At 48.9% G+C, this 27,061-nt stretch overlaps 1 protein-coding gene across 2 annotated transcripts; it reads left to right on the top strand.

Moving 5' to 3' along the window:
- Positions 1–21,115: 21,115 nt before the first annotated feature.
- On the top strand, positions 21,116–26,527 carry LOC109761411 (probable methyltransferase PMT17). 2 transcript variants are annotated; one of them, XM_020320224.3, is made up of 6 exons: positions 21,116–21,415; positions 23,369–24,069; positions 24,159–24,369; positions 24,496–24,793; positions 24,968–25,432; positions 26,028–26,527. In XM_020320224.3, the coding sequence occupies exons 2-6, from the start codon at positions 23,374–23,376 to the stop codon at positions 26,251–26,253; spliced, it is 1,896 nt and encodes a 631-aa protein (XP_020175813.1). In that variant the 5' UTR covers positions 21,116–21,415; positions 23,369–23,373; the 3' UTR covers positions 26,254–26,527. The 2 variants fall into 2 exon arrangements, with proteins under 2 accessions (XP_020175813.1, XP_073356908.1); XM_073500807.1 differs by lacking the exon at positions 21,116–21,415 and adding an exon at positions 21,495–21,729.
- The last annotated feature ends 534 nt before the right edge of the window (positions 26,528–27,061 follow it).

Genomic DNA, 27,061 nt, shown 5'->3' with positions numbered 1-27,061 from the left:
ACATCTAACGATTGTGAGGTAAGTTGTTGCCTTTTCTCACCAACATCCCACTTGTCTACCAATTTGCAGAAAAACCCATAATTAGTATCTTAAAACCAACCACATCCCTCCCTGACCTCACCAAAACAGCCCAAGGAATATATTCTAATTGAAACATAATATATCTCTAGTGACATATGTATATCAAAATTAGAGTGTTTTGTACCAAGTTTGTGAATAAGTATTATTCTAATTATGATTCGTTGCAACGGACATGAACATTGCTAGTATTTCCAACCATGCATTTTTTTCCTAGTATTCCATAGTTTCGAGTTTTCCATCAAGATATTAGTCACTCATGGTTGATATTTACTTTCAATCATGTACACATATGCACTATGTAACTAGCCTTGCTTATTGGCTTCCAAAGCTTAACTTTCACTCCTACTTTCAATATGTAGAGTATTTAACAAAAAACTACCACTTTCAACCAGCCCTAGGAAGAATCTATTGTACAAAAAATAGCAAAAACATACCCAAAATTTCTTAATCCACGCCAAAAACTACCTAGTACTCCTACTAATTAGGTTCGTTTAAACCCATTTTTGACAGGGTTTGCCCACACGTCCGTGCTGAGAGGCAGCTTAAACCAACACATTTTGTTTGACCGTTGACACGAGGGACCCACATCTGACCTTCTATCCTGTTATTCCCCCTCAAATCATTATTTTTCCTGAACATTACTTCAAACAGTACTGATGCGTGTTCGTCGGTGGCGCCGGTGATGAGCGAGTTGGCCGCCGCTCCGCCGGACGGGCCGGACGCCGCGCTGGCCTCCGCACGGGTTGGCAGGCTGGCCCGAGCGTGACTCACGAGCGAGCAAGCCACCGCGCTGGCCTTCGCTCGAGCCAGATGGCTGGCCTTAGCGCGGCGCGCGCGAGCAAGCCGCCGCGCTGCCGTGCCAATCTAGCTAGCAAACCTTGCAGACAAGCAGCTGGACGGAGCTATCTTGGCTAGCTAGCGGCCGCGAGCGCCGGACGGAGCTGGCATCCGGGCTGCCGCAACATGGGCTCCGCACCGCCGGCGGTTTTGACCTCGCCTTCTGCCGGCGGCGGTAGCTGCGTCCCATGGCCGAGGATGACTAGGTGGACGGGCCGGAGGTAGGAGGTCACTCGAGGATTTTTGTTGGTAAGAGCATGTACAATGGTTGATAAGGTAGTCTTATCTTAAGTCTGCCACGTATGCAAGTGGTAGTAGTTTCTTGGCATTTTAGTGGTTTCTTGCATTATTAGAGCAGGTACAATAGAGCTGAGTCAGCGGGCTATAAGAAATAAACTAGTATATTTCTGCTTAGTTGGAGGAAAGAGAAGAGGAGAGAGAAGGTAAGCGGGCTCTTCGTGAAGAGCCAGCTCTAACACATGCTCCTAGGCACTTTGTGAGAATGAGAAGTGGGCCACATAATAAAAAAGTAGTACACTCTTTTGATCTATTATTGTACATGTTGGCTATAAGATGGGTTGTAGATGACATGGCACTGGCTTATAGCCAGCAGCTGGCTATACTATTAACCATTAGGGGTTTCTTGTAAGGAAAAATGTACGTACTACTAGCGACAAAAGGCGATTCTAGGTTGTGTTGTACTCCAACAAGTACTACTAGTGGTCGCGGGAGTGTATACCTCGTTTTGTGGGTTCGATCCCGGCCGAACGCACAGCGGCCTTTTTAAAAAAATAGTACTACTACACTTAGCTGCGAGCCAATATTTTACACGGGTAGTTTGAGTTTTGAAGTCAAACGGACGTGCGGCCCCATAATCTGGGTGCACTGGACAGCCTAGCCACGTGAACGGGTTTTCCTTCCCAGCATCCCGTGGCTCGCGTGCTCGCCCTAGCCGCACCTCGCTTACAGCTTCCAGCTAGTAGCATATTTAAACTAGCGCCTCCCAATTAAGCCCGAGGAGCCGGAAAAGCCTGGCGGGGCATTGGGAACTGTGCAATATGGATCTGTACGTAAAGTGTTGTACTACTACTCTGTAGCTTGTGGCGTTGCACGCATGGACTTCACTCCATTATCGGCTCTACTATAAAAGAAATTCCTCTTGACGTGTTTTTTTTGAAATGGAGGCAAAAGCTTTGCTTCATCTCATTCATAAAGAAGGAACTACTAACAAAGTTCGACGAGATCCATTACACCTCCACAAATGGAAGCGAAAAGCCTAGTCTCGCTGTATCAAGTAACTCAAATGTTCTGCCCCCGCAGTAACCGTCGCTGATAAATAGGCTGCTAGTGTGTGCGTGAGAGGAGCGGCTGAGTAGGCCAGCTACGTGAGAGGAGGGGCTGAATAGAGCACCGAGAGTACCCACTAGGCCACTACGCAGGTGTACTTCCCCTGCATTGATAGTACAGCGATGGCTCTAGAGAACAGTAGTACCCTCCACTTCCAACTGTAGCTCCTTGGCCCTGAGATTCAAGAGTTCAAAACTGGTGCACTATACTAGACTAGACTAGAAGTACAGTACATCGCACTACTAGTTGAGAAAAGTAGTACTAGTACTGCTACAGTACGAGTACGTACTCCTCCGTCACATAATGTAAGACGTTTTTTGACACTAGTTGGCGTGTACAAAAAATGGCAAAAACATACCCAAAATTTCTTAATCCACGCCAAAAACTACTACCTAGTGCCAAAAATTTCTTACTAGTGCTATTGTTTACAGTATAATGCAATCTCATAACGTTCCATAATGCTAGTACTAGTAGTAAATAATAGCCTCACCCCTTCGCTGAGGAACGATCTACAGTTGGAAGGGACGAGGCCCTGCGGTTATTACGCTCTTATCTCCTCCTCGCCAGTTCCCCTCCCCCCGAAGAGAAGGCAGTTCGTCGCTGCACCCATGGATTCGCCAGGCGGTTCTCCTCCTCGTCAGGGCTGGGAGACCTTGGACGACGATCCTCTGGGAGAAATCGCACTCCGCTCCGACATCCTCACCGCCGCAAGACTCGGTGCTTCCTGCACCAACTTTTTCAAGACGCTGCTTAAACAGGCTTGGGAAAAGGCCATGCTTGTTGGTCTTCCATGCGTCCTCGAGGAGAAGGTTCTTCTATGGGACAATCCTTCGAACAGTCCACCGCTCCCTGGCCATGGTTGCACGTTGACTCCGCTAGAGTTGCCGACGTTGAGAGGTAGTCGGATTTTTTTCGATGAGCAGGTCAGTAATGGAGTTTGATCATGTAGTACTTAGTTATTCCATTTCCATCTCGTAATTTCTCCGCTGCCCACCGTCTTATATATAGGTCTGGGTCGGTGCCAACGAAGATTGGCTTGCATACCTCCGGCCGGATACCACCATCATTTTTCACAACATCCACAGCAGTGCGGCCGTTCCTGTAGACCCCTTCTCCACCATTGGGATCGGCCTTCCGGACTGGCTGGGCTTGAATACGTATGATGATGCCTACATGAGATTGAAGAAGATATCAATTGCGGACCCGCCGACAAAGCGATGCGGCTACGACGATTACTATCTCATCGCGGTGTTCGACATAAGGATTGCCATCAATGCAAGAGGCAGTAACGGCAGAGGCTGACGCATGTTGGCGGCGGCAGATTTGTACCCCTACACGTTCGAAGACGTCGTGCGCCATCTAGGCCGCATCTTCGCGGTGACAAGCCAGGGGACTTGTTTCATCTGGTTGCCATCCTACGGTGCGGGAGATTACAAACGGAATGCACAAACCATCATTTGCATCCCTAACGGTACTCCATTATTTTGTAGGGACCAGTCATCCCCCGATCAAAATAAGATCGCCGATCCTGGATGTGCATTTGCATCCGCGATTCGGTCTAACCTGGAACCTTGTAGCTGACTTTGGCATATTGGGATCAACTATCTTAGCAGTCGTTACCCATGGTACCACTGATGTGCAACATGGTCACACAATCTACCACGATCGGACCGTCACCATCTACCCAGGTATTCCATTTTTTAACCCTCTCGCCTTCTCTTTCATTGTTGTACTAGTAGTATACTTTGTAGTACTAGTAGGAGTACTTTTTACCTTGGAGGACGCGTATAGCTAGCTAGGCCCTTGAAGACTTGAACCCACTAGCTGCCACCATTTTTGTTTCTCTATGTCTTACTATCTCATCCATGTAGCCAAGAGTGGCTATATATAATAAGCCGGTTATTTTACTTCCTCTATACTGGAGTAGTACTATTTGCTGCACAGTATTACTAGCCTCCATATTTGAGCACAACATTATTATGCATGGACCTTGACTATGTACGTCACCATGTGTCCAGATCTGGGATGCCGCGTGTACCAGATGAACGGCGCCGAGTTCGACCCCCGTGATGCTACGTGGGTGCCGAGGAACACTCTTGGAGAGTACTCGCTTTTCATCGGGGACAGCTACCCCATTGTCAAGCGGATGCCACCTTCCGTGCACGACACGGAAGGCCTGCCGTTCATGAAGCATGGTTGTGTCTTCAGTGCGCACCGCCGGATGAACGTCATGCTGGGACACGCTATCCCTGATTTATGCCGCTTCAGCTTGGATGAGTCTCCATCATGTGGAACCGGACTAGAAAGTTGCGACAATGATTCCCGTTGCCCACCGCTATGGATCGTGCCATCCATGAAGAACACCTGGGACTGGAACCTGGAGGAGGACATGTAGCCCATCTATAACGTGTAAGTGGAGTACGGTAATTGTGAACGGTAGCGCTGTGAATATATGTAGACTAGTCGTGCACAAATTTATCACATGAATTGGAGATGAACTTGTGTGGCATACTGGCATTTGTCCTTTAGAATTTATTACTAGTAAATGTGTTATGTGTACGTGCAACTTGTGTGGTTGTTGCACGGGCTCCAACACGCTCTTTGAGAAAAAAAAAGGTGGCACAGCTTTGGATATACGTGACGTGGCGGCATCATACAGTAGCATCGTTCGCTATAGTTGTAGTACACTCCTACTAGGACGACAACTCCTATAAAACCTTGCTCTTGGCTCTTTGCCTCTTCGGGAGGTTCAACAGTTCGTACTCGTGTGAACCTTGCACTTAGCTCTTCGCCTCTTCGGAAGGTCCAACAATGATGATACTACAGTACAATATGCTTCTGGCAATCTGACACCGATTGAACTGCTGCACGTCCACCGCGAGGGCGAGGGCGAGGGAGAGGGAGAGGGAGAGGGTGCTGTAGTCAAAACCCTCTCCTCGTCCTGCGAACCACCGCGCGCGTCGGCGAGGGAGAGGCGTAGTAAGCAAGCTTCTCCTCGTTCGGCGAGTTGACGGGACACATCAAAGCAGTACTAGTACTAGTAGTAGTAGTCCATACTGCGTCCTTTCCGGTTAATATGGCTTAATTTGAAATGAGAAAAATACACTTGCGGTCAACGTATGTAACAATATGCTCTTTACCGTCACTACAAATAGTTTTGCGGCGATTATACGATCACTAGCTCATCGTAGAGCACCGTATTGCACCCTACTGACCGGCCACATAGTCGACGTGGCACTTTGTTGACTGGTTAAATTGTCACCTGGTTTCTGGGTCCCACCTGTCAGTTGGCAAAGCAAAGAAATCAGTTAAACAAAACTTTACGCAGGCGCGACACGAGTCCAACCCTTGCGCGCGAACCGCCCTGGCTGTGTATGTGAGTGCATACACGTGTCCTCCCTCGGTCTTCCAACAAAGAGTGTACATCGGCTATAAAACAAAGAGTGTAGTACATTATGTACATCTACACTTCCAATGCATTTAGCCTTTAATCTAAATCGATATTGATTGACTAATGCACCAACTTGTGCTGTAGGTATAGGCTACATGTCTATCCTTAATTACAGCATGCAACGGCCTTCATTTAATCTTCTTATCTCAATGGTCGCTTGCACACATAAGTCTGCTACTTTTGGGCGTTAATTATGCCCTGGTCAATGTGTAAATCTCTAAATGTACAGTCTTTCATGGACGTAGGGAGTAGGTTGAGCACTTGAGCATGAGCGTGTGTGTTGCGTCGTGTGCTGTGTGCCGCATGGGTGCGTGAGTGTTGCGTGCGTCCATGTGTACGTGTGAGTGTTGCATGTTGCATGCATGCATGCATGCATGGGGCTTACTCCCTCCCATTGACATGTTCATATTTCAAGCTTCCTCTGTTACCTCCATATGGTGATACTCCCTCTGTTCCCAAATAGTACGGAGTAAAAGCCTCCCTCTGTTCCCAAATACGGAGTATTTGTCTTTCTACAGATTTCAACAAGTGACTAGGTACGGAGCAAAATGAGTGAAGTGAGCATAGAGGCATAGGGATACTGTAGAAAGGAAGTCCTCGCGATCCATTATTCCCCATCTTGGTCAGAGAGAACTATTCAACTAGTCTTCGCAGTGAAGTGACAATACACGCTGCAGCAGATGGGACACGTAATTAATAAGCTGAACCAGCGTGTTGGTGTTACTAAATTAGCCTTACCCAGTACTGCCATCATGTTTGCCAGTAGAGCGCGCTTCCGCAAATACGCCTACGCACCTCTGTCCTCCATTAACTGACATATGGGCCCTGTTGTGGTAGACCCACATGTCATCGGTGTAACTATTTACACTCCGAAGGACGGTATATCCTGGTAGTAGTACTAGTAGAATTGAGATTGAATACACTTTCTTCCCCGTCTTCCACTCTTCTTCCTCCTCTCTTCTTCTTCCTCCTCCCTTCTTCTTCCTCCTCTCTTCCCCATCGTCGGCCGCACACCATTTACCCCCGCTCACTGCTCGCCCGCCCGCGCCATCTTCCTTGGTAGCTCGCGCGTACCATATCCGCCCGCTCACTGCTCGGCCACACGAGGAGAAGCTTCTTCGCTCGCCCGCCCGAATCCACTTCCCCGCTGGCTCGCAGGCACCGAAAACCCCAATGGCAGAACCGACTGACACGCAGAGCCGCGATTGGAATTCCCTCCCCGATGTTCTCTTGGAGCAGATCTGTAGTCGTATGGACCTACTCAGCACCGTCCGTCTGGCCGCATGCTCTGTGTCTTTGTACCGTCTACTCGTCTGCAACCGGCCGGCTCTTTTCAAGACACCCTGCTTGCTGATGCCCGATCCTCGCAGGTGGCCCAGACACCGACTTGAAGATCCTATGGAGGTTGCCGTGGTTCCCCTCGACATGCTACCACTACCCGTCCACCTGTCCTTCATGCGCGGCCACTACTGGACGGGCATGAAGGCCAACTGGATCGTCCTCATCCACCACACCGGTAGTCCGTGGCGTCTCGTGGATATCTACACCCAGCGAGAGATCACCCTTCCATCGTTGGATACCGCCGCCATCGAGCCTCGCGGCCCGCCGGACACTCCTGCCTACTACGCACGAGACGCGTCAAGCTTTTGGCTCGACCTCTGTTTGCAGAAAGTTGTAATCTGCGAAGTGCCCACACCATCACAAGACTACATGGATTACAAGCTCATTGCCTTGTTCAACATGGGATTAGTCTATCTGGAATCCGGTCGCCATACATGGTTATGGCTCATCATCAATCCTGTTGAGGCAACATTTCTGTCTGATGCTATAGTGCACGATGGCATCGTTTACACGGTCGACGCACAGATTGGCTACCTATACTGGTGGAATCTATCGTCGTGTAATTGTTCTATCTCATCTCATCTTTACCTTATGAATACGACTGCCTGTTCATTTGTTACAAATTTAGAATGCATAGCATGTCTATAACCACATCATTGCTATATGTTCCTCTCATTTCCTAGAATTTTATGACCACACATGTTATTGTTAGAGTTGATATGAGAACAATTGGCATCTAATGATTGTTAGAATACATATTATGAGCATAACATCATGATTGCTATATGTTACTCTCGTTTACAAGATTTTTATAACAACGCATGTTATTGCTTAGAGTTGATATGAGAACAGTTGTAGTAAGTGCTATGGTAGAATATGAGTAGGCGTTGTCATAGCTGTTTTCCTCTCATTGTTACATGATGTTTGAACCATGACATATTGCTAGAATATGAAAGCCATTGGCTTATTTTTTTAACTTGGGGTATGATTATGACCACGGCATTGCAATTCTCTGTCTATGATATGTGTCACTGTTATAATAGTCTTAATTCCACACATACTCTAAACATGATTGTTTATTTTTGTCCTTTTGGTCTCCAATTTGAATTGTTGCAGCAGACGCAAATGCGCTGGCCTTCATGATTCCAGGACCTGGAATCATACCAGCCGATGGGTGGTGGTTTATCGCTCGTTCAGCTGACGGCGGTCATTTGATGCTCATTCGCACGTACCAAATTGACCAAACCATTACATCAAACCACATGCAGTACAATGCGTGGGGCGTTCGTGACATTGATGGCTATGGCTGCTTCGTGTTCGAGAAAGATCCCAGCTCCGTTGGGCCAGGCGTATTCAACTAGAGGCGGGTTTACAGCCTCGGCAACCACTCCTTGTTCCTCGGGCTCAATTATCCGATCATCCAACCAATCATCGATCATATCACCGGCGATGATTACTGTGCTATGCAACTTCCATTCGCGAGGGGGGGCTGTGTTTACACATCATACCATGGGTTTCATGAATCACCATATCCAGAGATTCGTCGACACAGCTTGTTGCCAGATAATCTTCAGTGTGTGAAAGGCATCAAGCTTCCATGCGATGGATGGCTTTTGCAAACCCGACATGCGGCGATGTGGTTCATGCCAACAGAAAATATGCACAACTTGATTCGTGCTGATATCTAGACTGAGCCATGTATTCTGCTGCTGTAGCACGACCCCCTTTTGTTGGATATTATGTACTGTTGTTAGTTTCAAGCACTCCTCTGGTTTCAAGGATAGATACCTTCCTGGGATCAAGTGCATCCTAACTCACCTGCGTAGGATGTACTGATAATGATGATGGAGATGCTGTGCAGAAGCCATATATATATATATATATATATATATCAGTTAGGCTTCAAGTGCGTACTTGTTAGTTAAACCTATGTATAAATTGTGACACTAAATACGACTAGTAAGTAGTACAGTAGCAGTACTAGTATACGTCGGTCAAATTATTCATCATGTCCACACATTGAATTGACGTGACAACACGCTGCGCGTGAGGTGACACAAGAATCCTGGCGGCGTGTTCGGGTATTCTGGACTTCATATTTGGAGTACCACTTATCTGTCGAAATCTTTCATCATTCACTTAAAACAGTCGATTGATCATACATTGAGTACCATATAACTGGAATTACCGATGCAAGTCGAAGAAGGATTGGCCGGTGCTGCCGGCTGGCGTCAAGTTCGATCCCACGGATCAGGAGCTGATCGAGCACCTTGAGGCCAAAGTGAGTGCTGACAGCGCAAGATTTCAGTCTCTCATCGATTTGTTCATACCAACCATCGACAGCGAGCACGGCATATGCTACACCCAACCTGAGAAACTTCCAGGTAAGACACCGATCGGCCGTCTACTTGCACAAACATATTCGTTTGTTTATAGCTCTATTTTTCTTTTTAGACGCAGACCTGGTGAAGCAATTACAATTTGACAGTTAATAAAAAGTGAAACAACTGACTGCAACATGCCAAAGATGTTATGAAAATGCCAACTAGGTACACTAAAACCTGTATTCCATAATACTGCAGGTATCACACTAAGTGGCCTAAGGAAGCATTTCTTCCAGCGCAATTCCAGGGCGTTCAAAAGGGGCACGTGGACGCGTCGCAAGATACAGTCAGAGTGCGGCATGCACGCGATGTGGCACAAGACCAGCAATACCTTGCCGGTGATGGTCAACGGCCGGCAAGACGGGCAGCAAAAAAGGTTCTGGTGCTGCACACCAACAAGAACTTCGACCAGCAGAGGACCAACTGGGTGATGCACCAGTACCACCTCGGGGACCTGGAGCAAGAGAAGGAGCGGGAGCTGGTCCTCTGCAAGATTTTCTACCAGACGAACACTAGGGCCAGGAGTAAAAAGATTATAAGTTAGTTTGGTATTGGTAGTTGTACTACCTTGTCGTCCGCAAGTTGGTATTGTTGTTAACGATCTTTTGGTATGAACTTGCATTTGCTTCCAACCATCATGCCGAGGGTCGACGTGGATATAAAACTGAATCATTTGTTTCGAAACGAATTTTCAGGCACCTGATTTTTATTTGATGGGTAGCATAAGCACCCGCCGTTCGAATTCCCAGTTCTCCAATTTTTTCGAAACAAGTGCATGCACTTATTATCACGATAAAAAAACAATATCCGTGCTGCATCCCAGTTATCAGTCTGTACTTGCAGAATTCTCTCGTTTATTGAGCACGTATATTGTTTTTTCAGGTCGAGCAAGTTTCAACTGGGCTGTAGACTGCCCAGGGTTGGTTTTGTTTTTAGCAGGCCCAGCCCATGACGACAACGGGGCACAAAGATCCCGCAGGTATCTACTGGCCTCTGGCCCGCCAGCGTTAGTTATATTTTGTCTTACAACATTCACAGGCAGTTTTTTTTACTGAATCAAACACACAGCCCAGTTATATTTTCCTCTTGAAACGCATGTCCTGCATCCGTTTTCTAATCTCTACCTATAGTTTTACTAGTTCATATACACGTATCATTATATTGAAAACACATAAAATTCCCTTTTCATATTTACATCCTTATTTTTGTTGTTTTTTCCCACCCAGCGCTGATTTTTTTACCACTGGTTTTCCCTTAAACCAACTCAATTGTCCCACGTCTTATTTGCTTAAAAACAAAACTATTTTTTTTGGCAAATCAATAAGTTCTTAAAAAAATGTTTATCATTTCGGGATTACAACAGTTCGGACTCCACCGAAATATGCAAAATAAGGTTGAACTTTTTGACCATGGTCCTGGGCAAAAAATGGGCTGTAATAAATTACTTAAGAATTAGCAAATGGGCTGCAAATTATAAAAAATAGCAAATGGGCTTTATGTTGTCTGCCACAGATTTGGAGGCTGACTTGTGGGCCTACTAAGTGCATGCGTACACAAGGTTTCTCAAAAAAGAAACTTAGTCAACAATCGACTCTACCAGCGTCAGACCGTTAGATGTCAATCTAACGGCAATCGTGCTTCTTCAGTCTCTGATCTTCCTGCCCCAGCCGCCCAAACCAGCGCCGTCGGACCCGCCTGCTCCCGCCTCCCGTGGCCGGCAATGCTGCCGGGCAGGCCTCATGGCCCCATCATACTCGCATCCCTGGCCTGTCTATCCCTCTACTCACCCACACCTCCTGTTATTTTCCGGCGACGCAACTGAACCAGTCAACCCTCGTACTCTCCACCGCGTGGGCAGCCACTGCCGTGTCTTCCCCGGCTCCGTGTCGTTCCCTTCGTAGGCCTCGCCGTCGTCCACCGCCCTGGTGCTCTCGGCGCGGCGTGGTCAACGATGTCCATCCAACTGCCGTAGTGCTTCTTCAACCTCTGGTCTTCTTGCCCCAGCCGCCCAAAGCAGCGCCGGTCGTGCGGCATGCTCCTGCCTTCCGTGGCCGGCTGTGCTGCCGCGGAGGCCTCACCGTCCCCATACTACTCCCACCGCTGGCCAGGCCATCCCTCCACTCACCCACTCCCCCTGTTATTCTGCGGCGACGGCAGCCTCACACCGCAGCCGAACCAGTGAACCCTCGTACTCCTCTCCGCGTGGGCATCCACTGCCGCGTCTTCCCCGGCTCTGCGTCATCCCCTTCCTAGGCCTCGCCATCGTCCACCGCCGTGGTGCTCTCGGCGCGGCGTGGTCAATGTGGTCAACAACCGACTTCCATCGGAAGAGTACTGTACGTGGAGAGGCTGACAGCTGGGTCCACGGTAGCCGCAAGGAAGTGCCTCCTTATTACGCGCAAAATAATTATTCATCCACCTGACAGCAGGGACCCACCGGACGGGCCACCAGTATTTCGCGGAAAAAACGTTTCCCCCCTGACTACTGGGACCCACCGGACGGGCCACCGTATTTCGCGAAAAAATGTTTGCCCCTGACTGCTGGGACCCACCGGACGGACCACTGTATTTCGCGAAAAAAACGTTCCCCCCGCTGTCAGCTCGGACCCACCGGAAGTGCCTCCTTATTACGCACAGAAAAATGAATACTCCCCCTGCTAGCTGGGACCCACCATGGTGGGAGGCTGACTTGTGGGCCTACTAAGTTGACGGGGACGGAGGGCTTTGTCAACTTAGTCAATATGAACGATTCTAGCTCCAGTGACCGTACGATGTCCATCCAACGGCCGTAGTGCTTCTTCAACCTCTGGTCTTCTTGCTCCAGCCGCCCAAAGCAACGCCGGTCGTGCCGCATGCTCCTGCCTCCCGTGGCCGGCTATGCTGCCGCGGAGGCCTCACCGCCCCCTACTATTCCCACCGCTGGCCAGGCCCTGCGGCGACGGCAGCCTCACACCGCAGCCGAACCAGTGAACCCTCGTACTCCTCTCCGCGCGGGCTTCCACTGCCGCGTCTTCCCCGGCTCCGCGTCGTCCCCTTCCTAGGCCTCGCCGTTGTCCACCGCCGTGGTGCTCTCCGCGCGGCGTGGTCAATGTGGTCAAGGAACGACTTCCATCGGAAGAGTACTGTACGTGGAGAGGCTGACAGCTGGGTCCACGGCCACAACGCAGTTTTTTGTGATTTGCCAAGTAAGTCGCTTTGTCAGGCCTGTTGGGCTACAAATCTTTCAAGACGAGGAGAGCTTTCATTCGGCTGGCCGAGAAAATGGCCCATCGGTAATGAGAAATGGGATGTACATTTTTAAAACACATCAAACCGGCAATTAGTTTCAAATATCTTTTTTTCATTTCGAGATTTTAAATTACATTAATTTTTATGCGTGGAGAATTTGTTGGATTTTATATTGATATACATTTATTTTTTAAATCAGTTTGAATGTGAGTCGAAATTTCGGGATTAAAAACAGTTCGGACCGCACCGAAATATGCAAAATTTCGTATAATTTTTTAACCTTGGCCACAATATGGGTTGTAATGCTAACAAAAAGAATATGGGCTCAAAAAAACCTTAATAATTAGCAAATGGGCTGTAAATTATTAGAAATAATAGCAGATGGGTTGTATGCTGTTTTCCACAGATTTGAGGCTTTCCTAAAAAAAGGTTGACGCACAAGCAGTGACTGTTGGATGGCCATCCAACGGCCGTCGTGCTTCTTCAATCTCTGTTCTTCCTGCTCCAGCCGCTCAAACAAGCGCCGGCGGGACTGCCTGCTCCCTCCTCCCCGCGGCCGGCTCTGCTGCCGCGCAGGCCTCACCGCCCCACCGCACTCCCATCGCTGGCCTAGCCATCCCTCTACTCACCCACACCTGCTGTTATTCTCCGGCGACGGTAGACGAACCAATAAACCGTCGTACAGTCGTACTCCCCTCCGCGTGGGAAACAACTGCCGAGTCTTCCCTGCCTCCGTGTCGTTCCCTTCCTAGGCCTCGCCGTCGTCCACCGCCCTGGTGCTCTCGGCGCGGCCTGGTCAACGTGGTCAACGACCGACATGCATCTGAAGTGGACTGTACGTGGAGAGGCCGACAGCTGGGTCCACGGCCGCACGCAAGGAAATGCCTCCTTATTACACGCAAAATAATGATTCCTCCACCTGACATCAGGGACCCACCGAAAGGGCCTCTGTATTTCACAAAAAAACGTTACCGCCGCTGACAGCTCGGACCCACCAGCTATATCTTCGCACGCAAGGAAGTGCCTCCTTATTACGCACAAAAAAAATGAATACTCCTCCTGTTAGCTGGGACCCAGTATAGTGGTAGGCTGACTTGTGGGCCTACTAAGTTGACGGGGACGGAGGGCTTTGTCAACTTAGTCAATATGCACGATTCTAGCTCCAGTGACCATACGATGTCCATCCAACGGCCGTAGTGCTTCTTCAACCTCTGGTCTTCTTGCTCCAGCCGCCCAAACCAGCGCCGGTCGTGCCTCGTGCTCCTGCCTCCCGTGGCCGGCTGCGATGCGGCGGAGGCCTCACCGCCCCCTACTACTCCCACCGCTGGCCAGGCCATCCCTCTACTCACCCACACCCCCTATTATTCTGCGGCGACGGCAGCCTCACACCGCAGCGAACCAGTGAACCCTCGTACTCCTCTACGCGTGCGCATCCACTGCCGCGTCTTCCCCGGCTCCGCGTCGTCCCTTTCCTAGGCCTCACCGTCGTCCACCGCCCTGGTGCTCTCGGCGCGGCGTGGTCAACGTGGTCAAGGAACGGCTTCCATCGGACGTGGATTGTACGTGGAGAGGCTGACAGCTGGGTCCACGGCCGCAGCAAGGAAGTGCCTCCTTATTACGTGCAAAATAATTATTCCTCCACCTCATAGCGGGGACCCACCGGACGGGCCACCGTATTTCGCGAAAAAAACGTTTCCCCCTGATTGCTGGGACCCACCAGCTACACCTTCGCACGCAAGGAAGTGCGTCCGGGCAAAAAAAACAAAACGATTCGCCCCCCTGACTGCTGGGACCCACCAGCTATATCTTCGCACGCAAGGAAGTGCCTGGCAGTCGGGACCCACCTGGTCGAAGCGTACGTAGCGTTGTCATTTTGGTCGCGAACGTGTACGTACATATATACTGGTGGATGTAGAGGCGCGCACGTGTCGTAGTAGAGGCGCGTACGTGTCGTAGTAGAGGCGCGCACGTAGCATGTACACGTACGTACAGCGGCGAGGGTGAAAGAAAGAAAATACGGCCACGCATGTGTACATACGGGCGGGGTCTCGAACGCCTACTCGCGCATACGTACGGCCAGGGCTCGTGTACATGGCTGGGTCGGAACGGAGAAACAGCGTCATCGTCGTGTTCATAGGGAGGCAACGGAATGCGTCGTGTTCATGGGGAGGCAACGGAATGCGTCGTGTTCATCGGGAGGCAACGGAACGCGTGGGAGCCAACCGGCTGGGTCGGAACAGAATGCGTGGTCGTGTTCATCGGGAGGGCTTGGACGGAACAGGCGATGGAAACGAGGCCTGGCGTACCGCAGAACGGAGGAAACGGACCTCCTACGGTCGAAACGGGGGTCCTGTTGATCGGGAGGGGTGTGGCGTACCGCAAAACGGAGGAAACGGACCTCCTACGGTCGAAACGGGGGTCCTGTTGATCGGGAGGGGTGTGGCGTACCGCAAAACGGACGAAACGGACCTCCTACGGTCGAAACGGGGGTCATGTTCATCGGGAGGGGTGTGGCGTACCGCAAAACGGGACTCCACGGGATACTGTTCATCTCCACCGTCGACCTCCTCGAGCCTCCACGGGCTCCTGTTCATCCAGCCTCCACCGCGCGCTACTCCACCGGCTACTGTTCAACCACCCCTCCACCGTCTACTGTTCATCCAGCCCTCCACACCACGGGGTCCTGTTTAACCACCCCTCCACGGGCACCCCTCCACCGTCTACTGTTCATCCAGCCCTCCACACCACGGGGTCCTGTTCAACCACCCCTCCACGGGCACCCCTCCACCGTCTACTGTTCATCCAGCCCTCCACCACACCATGGGGTCCTGTTCATCCAGAGGCAACGCCACCACTCACTGTTCATCCAACCCCCCCCCCCCCCCCCCGCAACGCTCACTGTTCATCCCAGAGGCAGCATCGATCGGCTTAGTTAGCAGCAGTAGCGAAGGAATCGCTCGATCGGGTTCAGTTAACAGCCATCGATCGATCGCTCGGGTTCAGTAACGCGTAGCCTGCAGTGCAATCGCTCGGGTTCAGTTAGAGCCCAACGCCTCGCTCGGGTTCAGTTAGAGCCAATGCCTCGCACACACGCGCGTACGTGTATGAGAGAAACGCGCATCGCTCAGCCCCCGACCTCCCACCGTAACCGGGAACTCCCTGAAATTTTCCTCGCCCTCGCTTCTACCACGGTTTTTTCCGTCATGGACGGCCCAAAGAATGTCATGCAGCTGCGTCTCCGGCCCGCCCAGGACGAAAAGCCCATTTTCTGTCATGATTTTTTGTCATAGAAGTATGAGCCCACCACATCTATGATGATACCGGGTTTTGTCACAATTATCATCATAGAATGTCATATGTATGACAGAAAAAAAATTCGTTCGGCCCAAAATGTCACGGATGTGTCTTTTTTTTGTAGTGTCGTAGGCATTGGATCGGTGATGGAGAATTATTCCGGATGCGGTTCATCATGTAACAATCATAACATAGGGTGACACATAACAAGCTCCAATTCATCAATGTAATGTAGGCATGTATTCCAAATATAGTCATACGTGCTTATGGAAAAGAACTTGCATGACATCTTTTGTCCTACCCTCCCGTGGCAGCGGGGTCCTAATGGAAACTAAGGGATATTAAGGCCTCCTTTTAATAGAGTACCGGAACAAAGCATTAGCACATAGTGAATACATGAACTCCTCAAACTATGGTCATCTTCGGGAGTGGTCCCGATTATTGTCACTTCGGGGTTGCCGGATCATAACACATAGTAGGTGACTATAGACTTGCAAGATAGGATCAAGAACTCACATATATTCATGAAAACATAATAGGTTCAGATCTGAAATCATGGCACTCGGGCCCTAGTGACAAGCATTAAGCATAGCAAAGTCATAGCAACATCAATCTCAGAACATAGTGGATACTAGGGATCAAACCCTAACAAAACTAACTCGATTACATGATAGATCTCATCCAACCCATCACTGTCCAGCAAGCCTACGATGGAATTACTCACGCACGGCGGTGAGCATCATGAAATTGGTGATGGAGGATGGTTGATGATGACGACGGCGACGAATCCCCCTCTCCGGAGCCCCGAACGGACTCCAGATCAGCCCTCCCGAGAGGTTTTAGGGCTTGGCGGCGGCCCCGTATCGTAAAACATGATGAATCCTTCTCTCTGAATTTTTTCTCCCCGAAAGCAAATATATAGAGTTGGAGTTGAGGTCGGAGGAGCTCCAGGGGGCCCACGAGGTAGGGGGGCGCGCCCTAGGGGGGCAGGCGCGCCCCCCACCCTCGTGGCTAGGGTGTGGGCCCCCTGGTCTTCATCTTTTGCAAGGATTTTTTATTATTTCCAAATAGACGTTCCGTGAAGTTTCAGATCATTCCAAGAACTTTTGTTTCTGCACATAAATAACACCATGGAAAGTCTGCTGAAAACACCGTCAGTCCGGGTTAGTTCCATTCAAATCATGCAAGTTAGAGTCCAAAACAAGGGCAAAAGTGTTTGGAAAAGTAGATACGACGGAGACGTATCAGCTAGGCCCTCCTGCCTTTCCCTCTCATGGGAGAAAGGAAAAGGGGGCGCCACCCTCCCCTGCCTTTCCCCGCACTCCAAATAAGGAAAGGGGGGCGCGGCTTGGGAGGGACCCCAAGTAGGATTCCTCCTACTTGGGTGCCTCCTTTGGCTGCTCCTCCCTCCCTCCCACCTATATATATGTGGGAGGGGGCGCCTAGCACAGTACAGACAATTTCCTAGCCGTGTGCGGCGCCCCCCCTCTACCGTTTACACCCCCGGTCATATTTTCGTAGTGCTTAGGCGAAGCCCTGCGGAGATCACTTCACCATCACCGTCACCACGCCGTCGTGCTGTTGGAAATCATCTACTACCTCGCCATCTTGCTGGATCAAGAAGGCGGAGGACGTCACCGAGCTGAACGTGTGCAGAACGCGGAGGTGCCGTACGTTCGGTACTTGATCGGTTGGAGCGCGAAGAAGTTCGACTACATCAACCGCGTTGTTAAATGCTTCCACTTACGGTCTAGGAGAGTACATAGACATACTCTCCCCCTCGTTGCTATGCATCTTCATGGATAGATCATTGCGTGTGTGTAGAATTTTCTTTTGTTTTTCATGCAACGATTCCCAACAACACACTGGACGGGTACACGTGTCTCGCCATGTTACATTCGCCGAACATATTTTCCTTTTGCTCAATGCACCGACACACCATCAATCATCCCTACCTCCGCCGCCACCTCTTCTCCCCGTCCATTCCACCTCTACACTCCTATCACAGCAGCCCCACCTACCGCACCTACTGTCACGGCAACACCACCCAACCCGCCATCCAACACCAAGACACCACCAAAACCGCCATCAAACACCTAGTCACCATCCAACCCACAACCAAACAACTCGCCACCACCCAACCTACAATCACCCAACCCGCCAACACCCAACCCGCAACCACACAACCAACACCACCCACCCACTGTCTCCTACACCAGAAACCCCCGTTTCCATACTACCAGCTAAAGTTATTCCTACCATCGCCCTTGTCAATGATCATGGCATGCGTACTCACACCAAATCAGGTTTTCATCAGCCCACAGATCGCCTCAACCTACATGCTACCACATCTCTCTCTTCCATCCCCAGAACTTATAAAACTGCTCTTCTTGATCTGAATTGGGCTGCTACATGCAGGAAGAATACGATGCTTTAATTCAAAAACAATACTTTTGGCAGTTAGTTCCTCGTCCTTCCAATACAAATATCATTAATGGCAAATGGGTCTTTCGCCAAAAATTCCACTCTGACGGGAGCCTCTCCCGCTATAAAGCCCACTTGGTCTGTCGTGGTTACTCTCAACAACATGGCATTGATTATGATGAAACATTCTCTCATGTTGTCAAGCCCAGCACCATTCTTACTGTTCTTAGCATCGCTATTTCCTTCGCATGGCCCATCCATCAACTAGATGTAAAAAATGCTTTCCTCCATGGTTCTCTTCAAGAGACCGTCTATTGTCAGCAACCTCTTGGTTTTGAAAATCCTTCCTATCCAAATCATGTCCGTCTTCTCCAATAATCTCTTTATGGTCTCAAACAAGCTCCATGAGCCTGGTTTCAACGTTTCTCTTCTTTCATCCAAACAATAGGTTTCACTTCTTCCCTTTCTGACACTTCTCTCTTTGTGTACCACTACAATTCCGAAACTGCCTACCTCCTTCTTTATGTAGATGACACAATTCTCTCCGCATCTTCTCAAACCTTTTTAGATCATATTATTACCCTTCTTCGTTCTGAATTCTCTATGACTGATCTTGGTACTCTTCATCACTTTTTGGGCATTGCTGTTCTTCTTGATTCTTCTGGCCTTTTCCTTTCCCAACGCCAGTATACTCTTGATCTCCTTAATCGTGCTGGCATGCTTGACTGTCAGTCCTCTCACACCCCTGTTGATACCAGTTTCAAACTATCCGCTGACGGTGAACCTTTCCATGATCCTACTCTGTACCGTAGTCTATCTCACTATCACTCGTCCTGAAATTTCCTTTGCTGTTCAACAAGCATGTCTCCATATGCATGATCCACGGCTTCCGCATTATAATCATGTCAAACGTGTTCTTAGGTATTTGAAAGGTACTCTTGATCATGGTCTTCACATCAATAAGTCCACTCCTCATTCTCTCACCACATACTCTGATGCAGACTGGGCTGGTTGTCCAGACACTCGACGATCCACATCCGGTTTTTGTGTTTTTCTGGGTAACAATTTGATTTCTTGGTCCTCAAAAAGACAGGTTACGGTCTCCCGCTCGTCCGCTGAAGCTGAGTACCGTGCTATGGCGCATGCTGTCGCTGATACTATTTGGGTTCGTCAGTTGCTCTCAGAACTGCACCGACCGATTGAGCAGACTACTATTGTATATTGTGATAATATTTCAGATGTTTACATGTCTGAAAATCCTGTTCAGCGTCGCCAGACCAAACACATTGAGATTTATATTCACTTTGTTCGAGAGAAGGTGGCTCTTGGACAAGTTCGGGTGCTCCATGTTCCTACTACGGCTTAATTTGCTGACATCTTCACCAAGGACTTGCTACTAAGCCATTTCAAGATATATGTTCCAGTCTCAACGTCATCGAGCCCCCCGTTGATACTGCGGGGGATGTTAGACTATTCCTTGGATCACAAGTTTCCTAGTCCAAGTCGGTTTGTAATATCTAGTCTAAGTCGATTTGTACCAATATATATAGCCATGTACCCGGTGCTAAACATAAAACAAGCAATAGTTTTATTCATCTATCAATATAGACCAAAACAAAGTGGGACATATGGCATATGGTTGCATCAATCCCGGTGCCCTGTGGACATGTGGTCCATGCATTTTCATTGCACCGACAAGGTTCTTTCTAGCATGGCATCATGAAACCAGTGCCACTATTTCCACCAACTGTGAAGGCAGTATATATTTTATTTCAAGTAAAAAAAAGAGAGAGGAAAAGCTGTAGCATGCTGTGAGCTCTCAAATGGATGGCCCATAATCTGTTCCCCCAAAACATGTGTGGTGCTTGCGCTGTCACCATTGACCAAATCCTGTCCACTCCATGTAGGCAAGAAACAAGGAGGAAAACAGGAGCTGCCGTGGTGGGAGATAAATAAAAGGAATAGAGCTCAAAAGGAGAGCCTTTTGGTTCTACCCTCCTTGTATTGTAATTGCATTGCAAGCAGGCGTCGTCGTCGTTGGCGGGTGAAGCTGCCCAGATCAATGGTAGATCAGGCAAGGCCGGGCGACATCGCGAGGGCGACACGAGGGGGGAAGGGGATCTTTGCCTTGGTGAAGGTAAATCCATATCGTGTCATCGTCCGTTTTTAAGCGCGTGGTGTTGGTTCGTGTGCTTGCAATCTTGAAAAATTCAATGGTTTGAAATCTCTATTTGCTGACAATTGCTACACGCTCCCCGTTCGACGTCGATAGTTAGCGCGGATTGTCATGGCGGCCTTGTTTACCTGGCACATGAAGGAACAAGCCATACAGAACCGTGGTAAATTATTTGTTTGTTTGTTAGGCGTTTTTGACACCACGTTAGTGTCAAAAACACTATTATATTATGAAACGGAGGGAGTATGAGCCTAAGAAGAAAAGCATCCAAGCTAGATCCTTGAATCGTCAAAAAGAAAAGGGATTCTTTTTTCAGAAACGAATGCCAGGAAACCAGCAATTTGCAAGCGCCGGTCGGTTTAATTCCTGTCATCTTCTTTCTTTCTCCGTTGGTTCCAGTTCCGCAGAGCAACGAAATCCACCGGGGAGGACATTTTCGTCGGTGCAAGCAATTAACGGCGCCATGTGACGGAGTACAGACGGAGGCGGAGGCGGAGGGGCCCTCCCGTCCCTGCTTTCGTCCCCAATCCCTTTTCACACCACCCCCATTTTATTCCTCTGTGTCGGCATGGTCCATGGTGGTCTGGTCTCTTTGCCCTGGCCCTGGGTGGTGTTTGGCATCACACCACTTCACTCCCCACTCCCTGCTCAGAGTGCTCGCCTGCCCGCCCCGTTCGCCGGCCGTCGTTGAAGAGCTCGCTCGCGTGAATAAATAGCGCCTCACTGCCCGGACCGGAGCTCGGGCTCACCGGAGACGCTCCTCCTCCTCCTCCTCCTCCTTCTTCATCCGTCCCGGCGCGCTGAGCTCCTACCCAGGAGAGGAGAGGAGGACGGCTTCTTCCCGACGGACAGGTCTGCCGGCTCGCTCTACTGTTTCTTTCTTTCTTTCTTTCTTTGCGTGGTGTGGGTGGCGAGTGGATCCGATGGTCCGGCGGGCGGTGGCTCCGCCTCGCCATTTTCGCTCTGTTTTCTTGTGATAAGCGCTCCGGGATTTATTTACGTGTGCCTGCCATCTCAGGTGCTTGGAGCGCCCCTCCTCTCTCTCCAGTCCCCCTCCGTTGCGGAGAGCCGCTGCCTCCTCTGCCCCAGATCTGCTCCGTTCAGTTGGTTGCGATTTTCGGTGTGTCTGTCGGCGCTCCCCGGTTCCCCCTCCAACCCAAATCTTGGTAGGTCCGCGCTGGTGCTTATGCCTGATTCTTGCCCGCTTCGTCTTGTTCGTCGGTGGCCGGGGCTGGCGGCCGGAGGTCGATGCGCGGGGACGCCGGGGCAGGCGAGCAGGCTTCGCCTATGTGTGTGCGTGTGAGATAGAGAGATAGAGAGAGAGGCGCTCCGTACAGATCGGCTGCTTCATATGCAGCCTTGTGCAATGCGTGAGGCAATTCATGGATTGAGATCGAGATTCGGCAGTTTTTGTGTGCTTGGAGAGATTTGGATTGTTTTTTCTGCTCTGTTCGTCTAGAGATGGAGTCTGTCTAGTGCAGAGTTGCATGTGCTTGGAGCCTTGCTCTATATGTATTTTTCTCTTAGCTTTGTTGTTTGGTTTATTAGCAAAGTTCAGATACGCAACCAACACTAGCTCATTAGTTACACTAAGCTGCAACTTTCTGAAAATCCCAATGTTGTGGAATTCGTGCACTTGCCTCTCTATGTTAATTCATGCATTCTGCCCTGCAATGCTGTTATTTCTGGCAATTTTCTGTCTACGTATGCCGGGTGATACAATTTTCCTTCCCCTGTATTTCCAGTGGCTCTATTGTGTAATAATTGTTCTGTCATGAAAATAGAGTTTTGTCTCTCTTGTTCTGAATTTCCTCTTTTCCTCAAATTTTGCTTCACAATAGTATCTCTGCGGCTGTTGTTGATCATCTTTCAAGTTTATCTTTTTGTACTAGTATTTGTGCTCTTTCCATCATCTACTGTCATGTGGAACTCTTTTTACAGTTAAAATGACCATGATTTACTGTGTCCAGTAGTTGGGTTTTTTAAGTCTGTTTACAGCTCTAGTACACTTCTCTTACACCTACTGAGGACTGTAAATTAGGTATTCTCTGAGTTTTGTTGTTCCTATGATCTGTCACTATGTCAGCCATTGTAATTTGCGCCTATGTCATGTTACAATACCTGATGAGGTTGACTGTAACTCCCTTTCTTTAGAACTGTAATTACTGTAGTAACACGTGCATTTTCATGCCCTTATTCCTTTTATAATTTCTTCCCTGCATGTATATGTATAGCACACAGATGTAAATGACTTTTTTTTACAGTCCTCTAGTAGCTGAGTTACTGTTGTGTGGTTGTTCCTATACTGTAATTGTTTCAGCGCACACTACCATGACTTAATGTTTACAATAGCTGTTTGCTTTGTCTCTGATAGTCGGCGTATATTTTCTCCGGAGGTAACTGGTCAAATGTTCAGTGTGTATGTCTGAACTTGAATGTTGCAATGCATTTGAGTTACAGTACTTAGTACTTTTATTTTTGCTTTGTAATTCACTGTAAATCTGAAGTTGACTGGTGCTCTATCTGCTTTTTTTTTGTTAGTGTTTCCTTCTACATTAATAACATTTTAAAGTTACATTATTCAGATAGTTTGCCTTAAGCTTCAGACTTTTGGGAGTGTTTGCCCTGTGACAAACATGTGTTTCTTTTTCAGTTTTTACTATTCTTTCAGTTCAAATGTATGCATAGTTCCAGTTAGGCTCTTTTTACGGGGTTCATTTGCATCTCTTACACTTTCCAGTAATTCTATTGTTGCTTCTGTTGGGAACCACCGTACTAACACTCACTCGTTCTCCAAATTTGCAGGAGCCATGGCTAAAGATTACCCAGCATCTCCTAAAGCCCAGCATCTGCAAGAATCCAAGAAGCAGCGTCTCACCTACGTACTTGTGGTGAGCGCTCTCTGCGTTGCCTTCTACGTGCTCGGGGCATGGCAGAACAGCACCATGCCGAATCCTGTGGCTGATTCGGCAATCAGCCGAGTCGACTGTGATACCGTGGCGCAGAGAGACGGCTCGGTGCCGTCTTTTGCGCCTGCATCTGAGAATGTGCTCGATTTTGATGCGCACCACCAGCTGAACCTCAGTGAGACAGAGTCTGTGGTGCAGCAGTTCCCTGCGTGCCCGCTCAATCAGAGTGAGTACACGCCATGCGAGGACCGGAAACGTGGCCGTCTGTTTGACCGGGACATGCTGATATACCGTGAGAGGCACTGCCCGGGCAAGGACGAGCAGATCCGATGCCTCATTCCAGCGCCACCAAAGTACAAGAACCCCTTCAGGTGGCCGGAGAGCAGGGACGTCGCTTGGTTTGACAATATCCCTCACAAGGAGCTCAGCATTGAGAAGGCCGTGCAGAACTGGATCCGAGTGGAGGGGAACAAGTTCCGGTTCCCTGGTGGTGGCACTATGTTTCCCCATGGCGCTGAAGCGTACATTGATGAAATCAGTAAGCTCATCTCGTTGTCGGATGGGAGGATCAGGACGGCGATCGACACGGGCTGCGGGGTATGACAAGGATCTTGTTGGAGAAAATCTTCTGACTTCAGGTTTATGTATGTTGCTACGATGCTGATGCTTTTGTATTATTGATGAAGGTTGCTAGCTTTGGGGCATACTTGCTGAAGAGGAACATCATTACCGTGTCGTTTGCGCCGAGGGACACACACGAAGCTCAGGTGCAATTTGCACTGGAACGTGGTGTGCCTGCCATCCTCGGGGTGATGGGATCAATACGGTTGCCTTATCCATCTAGGGCATTTGATCTGGCTCATTGTTCACGTTGTCTGATTCCTTGGGGAGGACATGGTGAGCACTTCATACATCTGAAATTTCTCCAATATGTAGCTTATCCTTCGCTTCGCTTTTTCAAGCTGTTCTTGAGTAAAAGTGAACTGCCTGATTGACTGATGTTGTAAATAAATAAATCTTCAGATGGACTGTACCTTGCCGAGATCGATAGAATTCTAAGGCCAGGGGGCTACTGGATTCACTCGGGCCCTCCAATCAACTGGAAGACGCACCACAATGGGTGGAAGAGGGCCGAGGAAGACCTCAAGCGGGAGCAAGACAAGATTGAGGATGTCGCGAGGAGCCTTTGCTGGAATAAGGTGGCCGAGAAGGAGGATCTCTCCATCTGGCAGAAGCCCAAGAACCACCTTGAGTGTGCCGACATAAAAAAGAAGCATAAGATACCCCATATCTGCAAGAGTGACAACCCTGATGCTGCCTGGTATTAAATTGCTTCTCGAATTGTTATCATACTGTTGGTAATTACTCCCTCCGTGCCATAATGTAAGACGTTTTTTGACACTAGTGTAGTGTCAAAAAATGTCTTGCATTATGGGACGGAGGGAGTATCTGTCTGTCTTGCTCTGAATTTTTTTTATCATACTATTTTGTATAGGTACAAGAAGATGGAATCCTGTCTTACTCCATTGCCTGAAGTAAGCAACCAGGGATCAATCGCCGGCGGAGAGGTTGCGAGATGGCCAAAGAGGGCATTCACGGTGCCCCCAAGGGTTAAGAGGGGCACGATTCCGGGGATAGATGAAAAGAAGTTTGAGGAGGACATGAAGCTGTGGGAGAAGAGGTTGGCGTACTACAAACGCACCACACCCATAGCACAGGGGAGGTACAGGAATGTGATGGACATGAACGCGAACTTGGGCGGTTTCGCCGCTTCCCTGGTTAAGTACCCTGTGTGGGTGATGAACGTCGTCCCGGTCAATTCGGACAAAGACACCCTCGGAGCAATTTACGAGCGAGGGTTCATCGGCACGTACCAGGACTGGTGTGAAGCCTTCTCGACGTATCCGAGGACCTACGACCTTTTGCACGCCGACAATTTGTTCAGCATCTACCAGGACAGGTGAGGAACATGCATGTTTCAGTATCTATTTTAGTTAGTGATCCTTAATCAGTTCTACTTACGTTTACTCTATTGTTCCATCACGGTGTGTTTTAGTTGGTGATCCTAGATCGGTCTAACTTACGCCATACGATTGCATCAGCTTATCAAATTGTGTTTTAGTTCTGCTGTGTAGTTTGTTACTGATTCTGATAAGATATTTTAGTGGTTGCTCTGCATCATTTTCCAACCCGTGATAGAGGGGAACCAAAAATAATTATTGCCACAGAGATAATCAGAACCATGTTCACCCCATATTAAGTGGTAGACTTGAAAAGAAAATGATAAGACTTATATGCAGATCGGTTCGGTTGAAAATTATCACTTAAAATTCGACTGATGCTTACTCCTGCTGACACTTGTCATTGTTAGACCATTACTTTACTCATGGCTATGGTGTCACAGTATAGTTTGCTGTCTATACTGTCTGTAAGTATGTAACATAAGATCATGGTTTAAACGCAAGAACTTGTATGCAGACCTGGGAGCACGTTGTGATAATATTCTTCAACTGATGCTCACTCCTGCTGACACTTGATCCTGCTGAACTCTGCAGGTGCGACATAACGGACATCCTCCTGGAGATGGACAGGATACTGAGGCCCGAGGGCACGGCGATCATCCGCGACACGGTCGACATGCTCACCAAGGTGCAGGCCATAGCCCAGCGGATGCGGTGGGACAGCCGCATCCTGGACCACGAGGACGGGCCCTTCAACCCGGAGAAGGTCCTGGTGGCGGTCAAGACGTACTGGACGGCCGACCCATCGGAGCACAGCTAAGCTGCAGCTCTCTGAGCTCCGAAATGGCTTGTCAGGTAATCAGCCGTGACACGACGATGGCGTCGGTTTCGCCATCTCGGTGTGTGTGTAGTAAGCAGTGTGTGTTTCTCTCGCCTTTTTTTTTTTGTCTAATTCTTTGTAGTTCGGGTCGAAATGGAAACAAAAAAAATACGTCGAGCAGAGCATAGGTTTTTTTTAGCTTGTACGAGCAGAGATTGTTACTATGTACTGTACTACTAAGATTGACTTACTGGAAAAATAGGTCTTTTACCCAGCGTGCTTGTGTAGTGGTATGGTGGCAAAACTCCGCGCCTTTCGAGTTCATAGATTGTGTGGTTGCAGGATCTAATCTGCGTGTGTTTCATCTTCAGTGCACTCAGGGTTTGATAGATTTTTTCCTTCTTTTTTGACATGGGGTGCGGTTTTTCGAGTAACTAAGCATGTTTTTTTTTTTACTTTTTGATCTGAATGATTAATCATGGTTTGGTCTTGTTGAATTCTCAAATCTGGAGTCACAATAATAACAGAAGAGGATGATTGAGCATAACTTGGCCCATAAACAGGTGTTCAGTAGAGGCATGTTTTAGGTTCATTTCGAAAATTTATTACGCAGAGCAGAACAACTTTTTTCAACCGGACATCACCCCTTTCCATCATCAATTGCTTAACGGAAATACATCCACACATAACATTCTAGCCCCCCCCCCCCCCCCCCCCCCCCCCCCCCGTGTTTCCAAACATAAGACAACCTGTTGGTTCAATTTATAAATTGCCAAAATGTCTTATATTTTGGAATGGTGGTAGGAAA

Source organism: Aegilops tauschii, chromosome 6 (genome assembly GCF_002575655.3).
Source record: "Aegilops tauschii subsp. strangulata cultivar AL8/78 chromosome 6, Aet v6.0, whole genome shotgun sequence".
Classification (NCBI taxonomy): domain Eukaryota; kingdom Viridiplantae; phylum Streptophyta; class Magnoliopsida; order Poales; family Poaceae; genus Aegilops; species Aegilops tauschii.
Note: the sequence above shows the minus strand (reverse complement) of the source record. Positions and strands in the feature narration are given on the sequence as shown.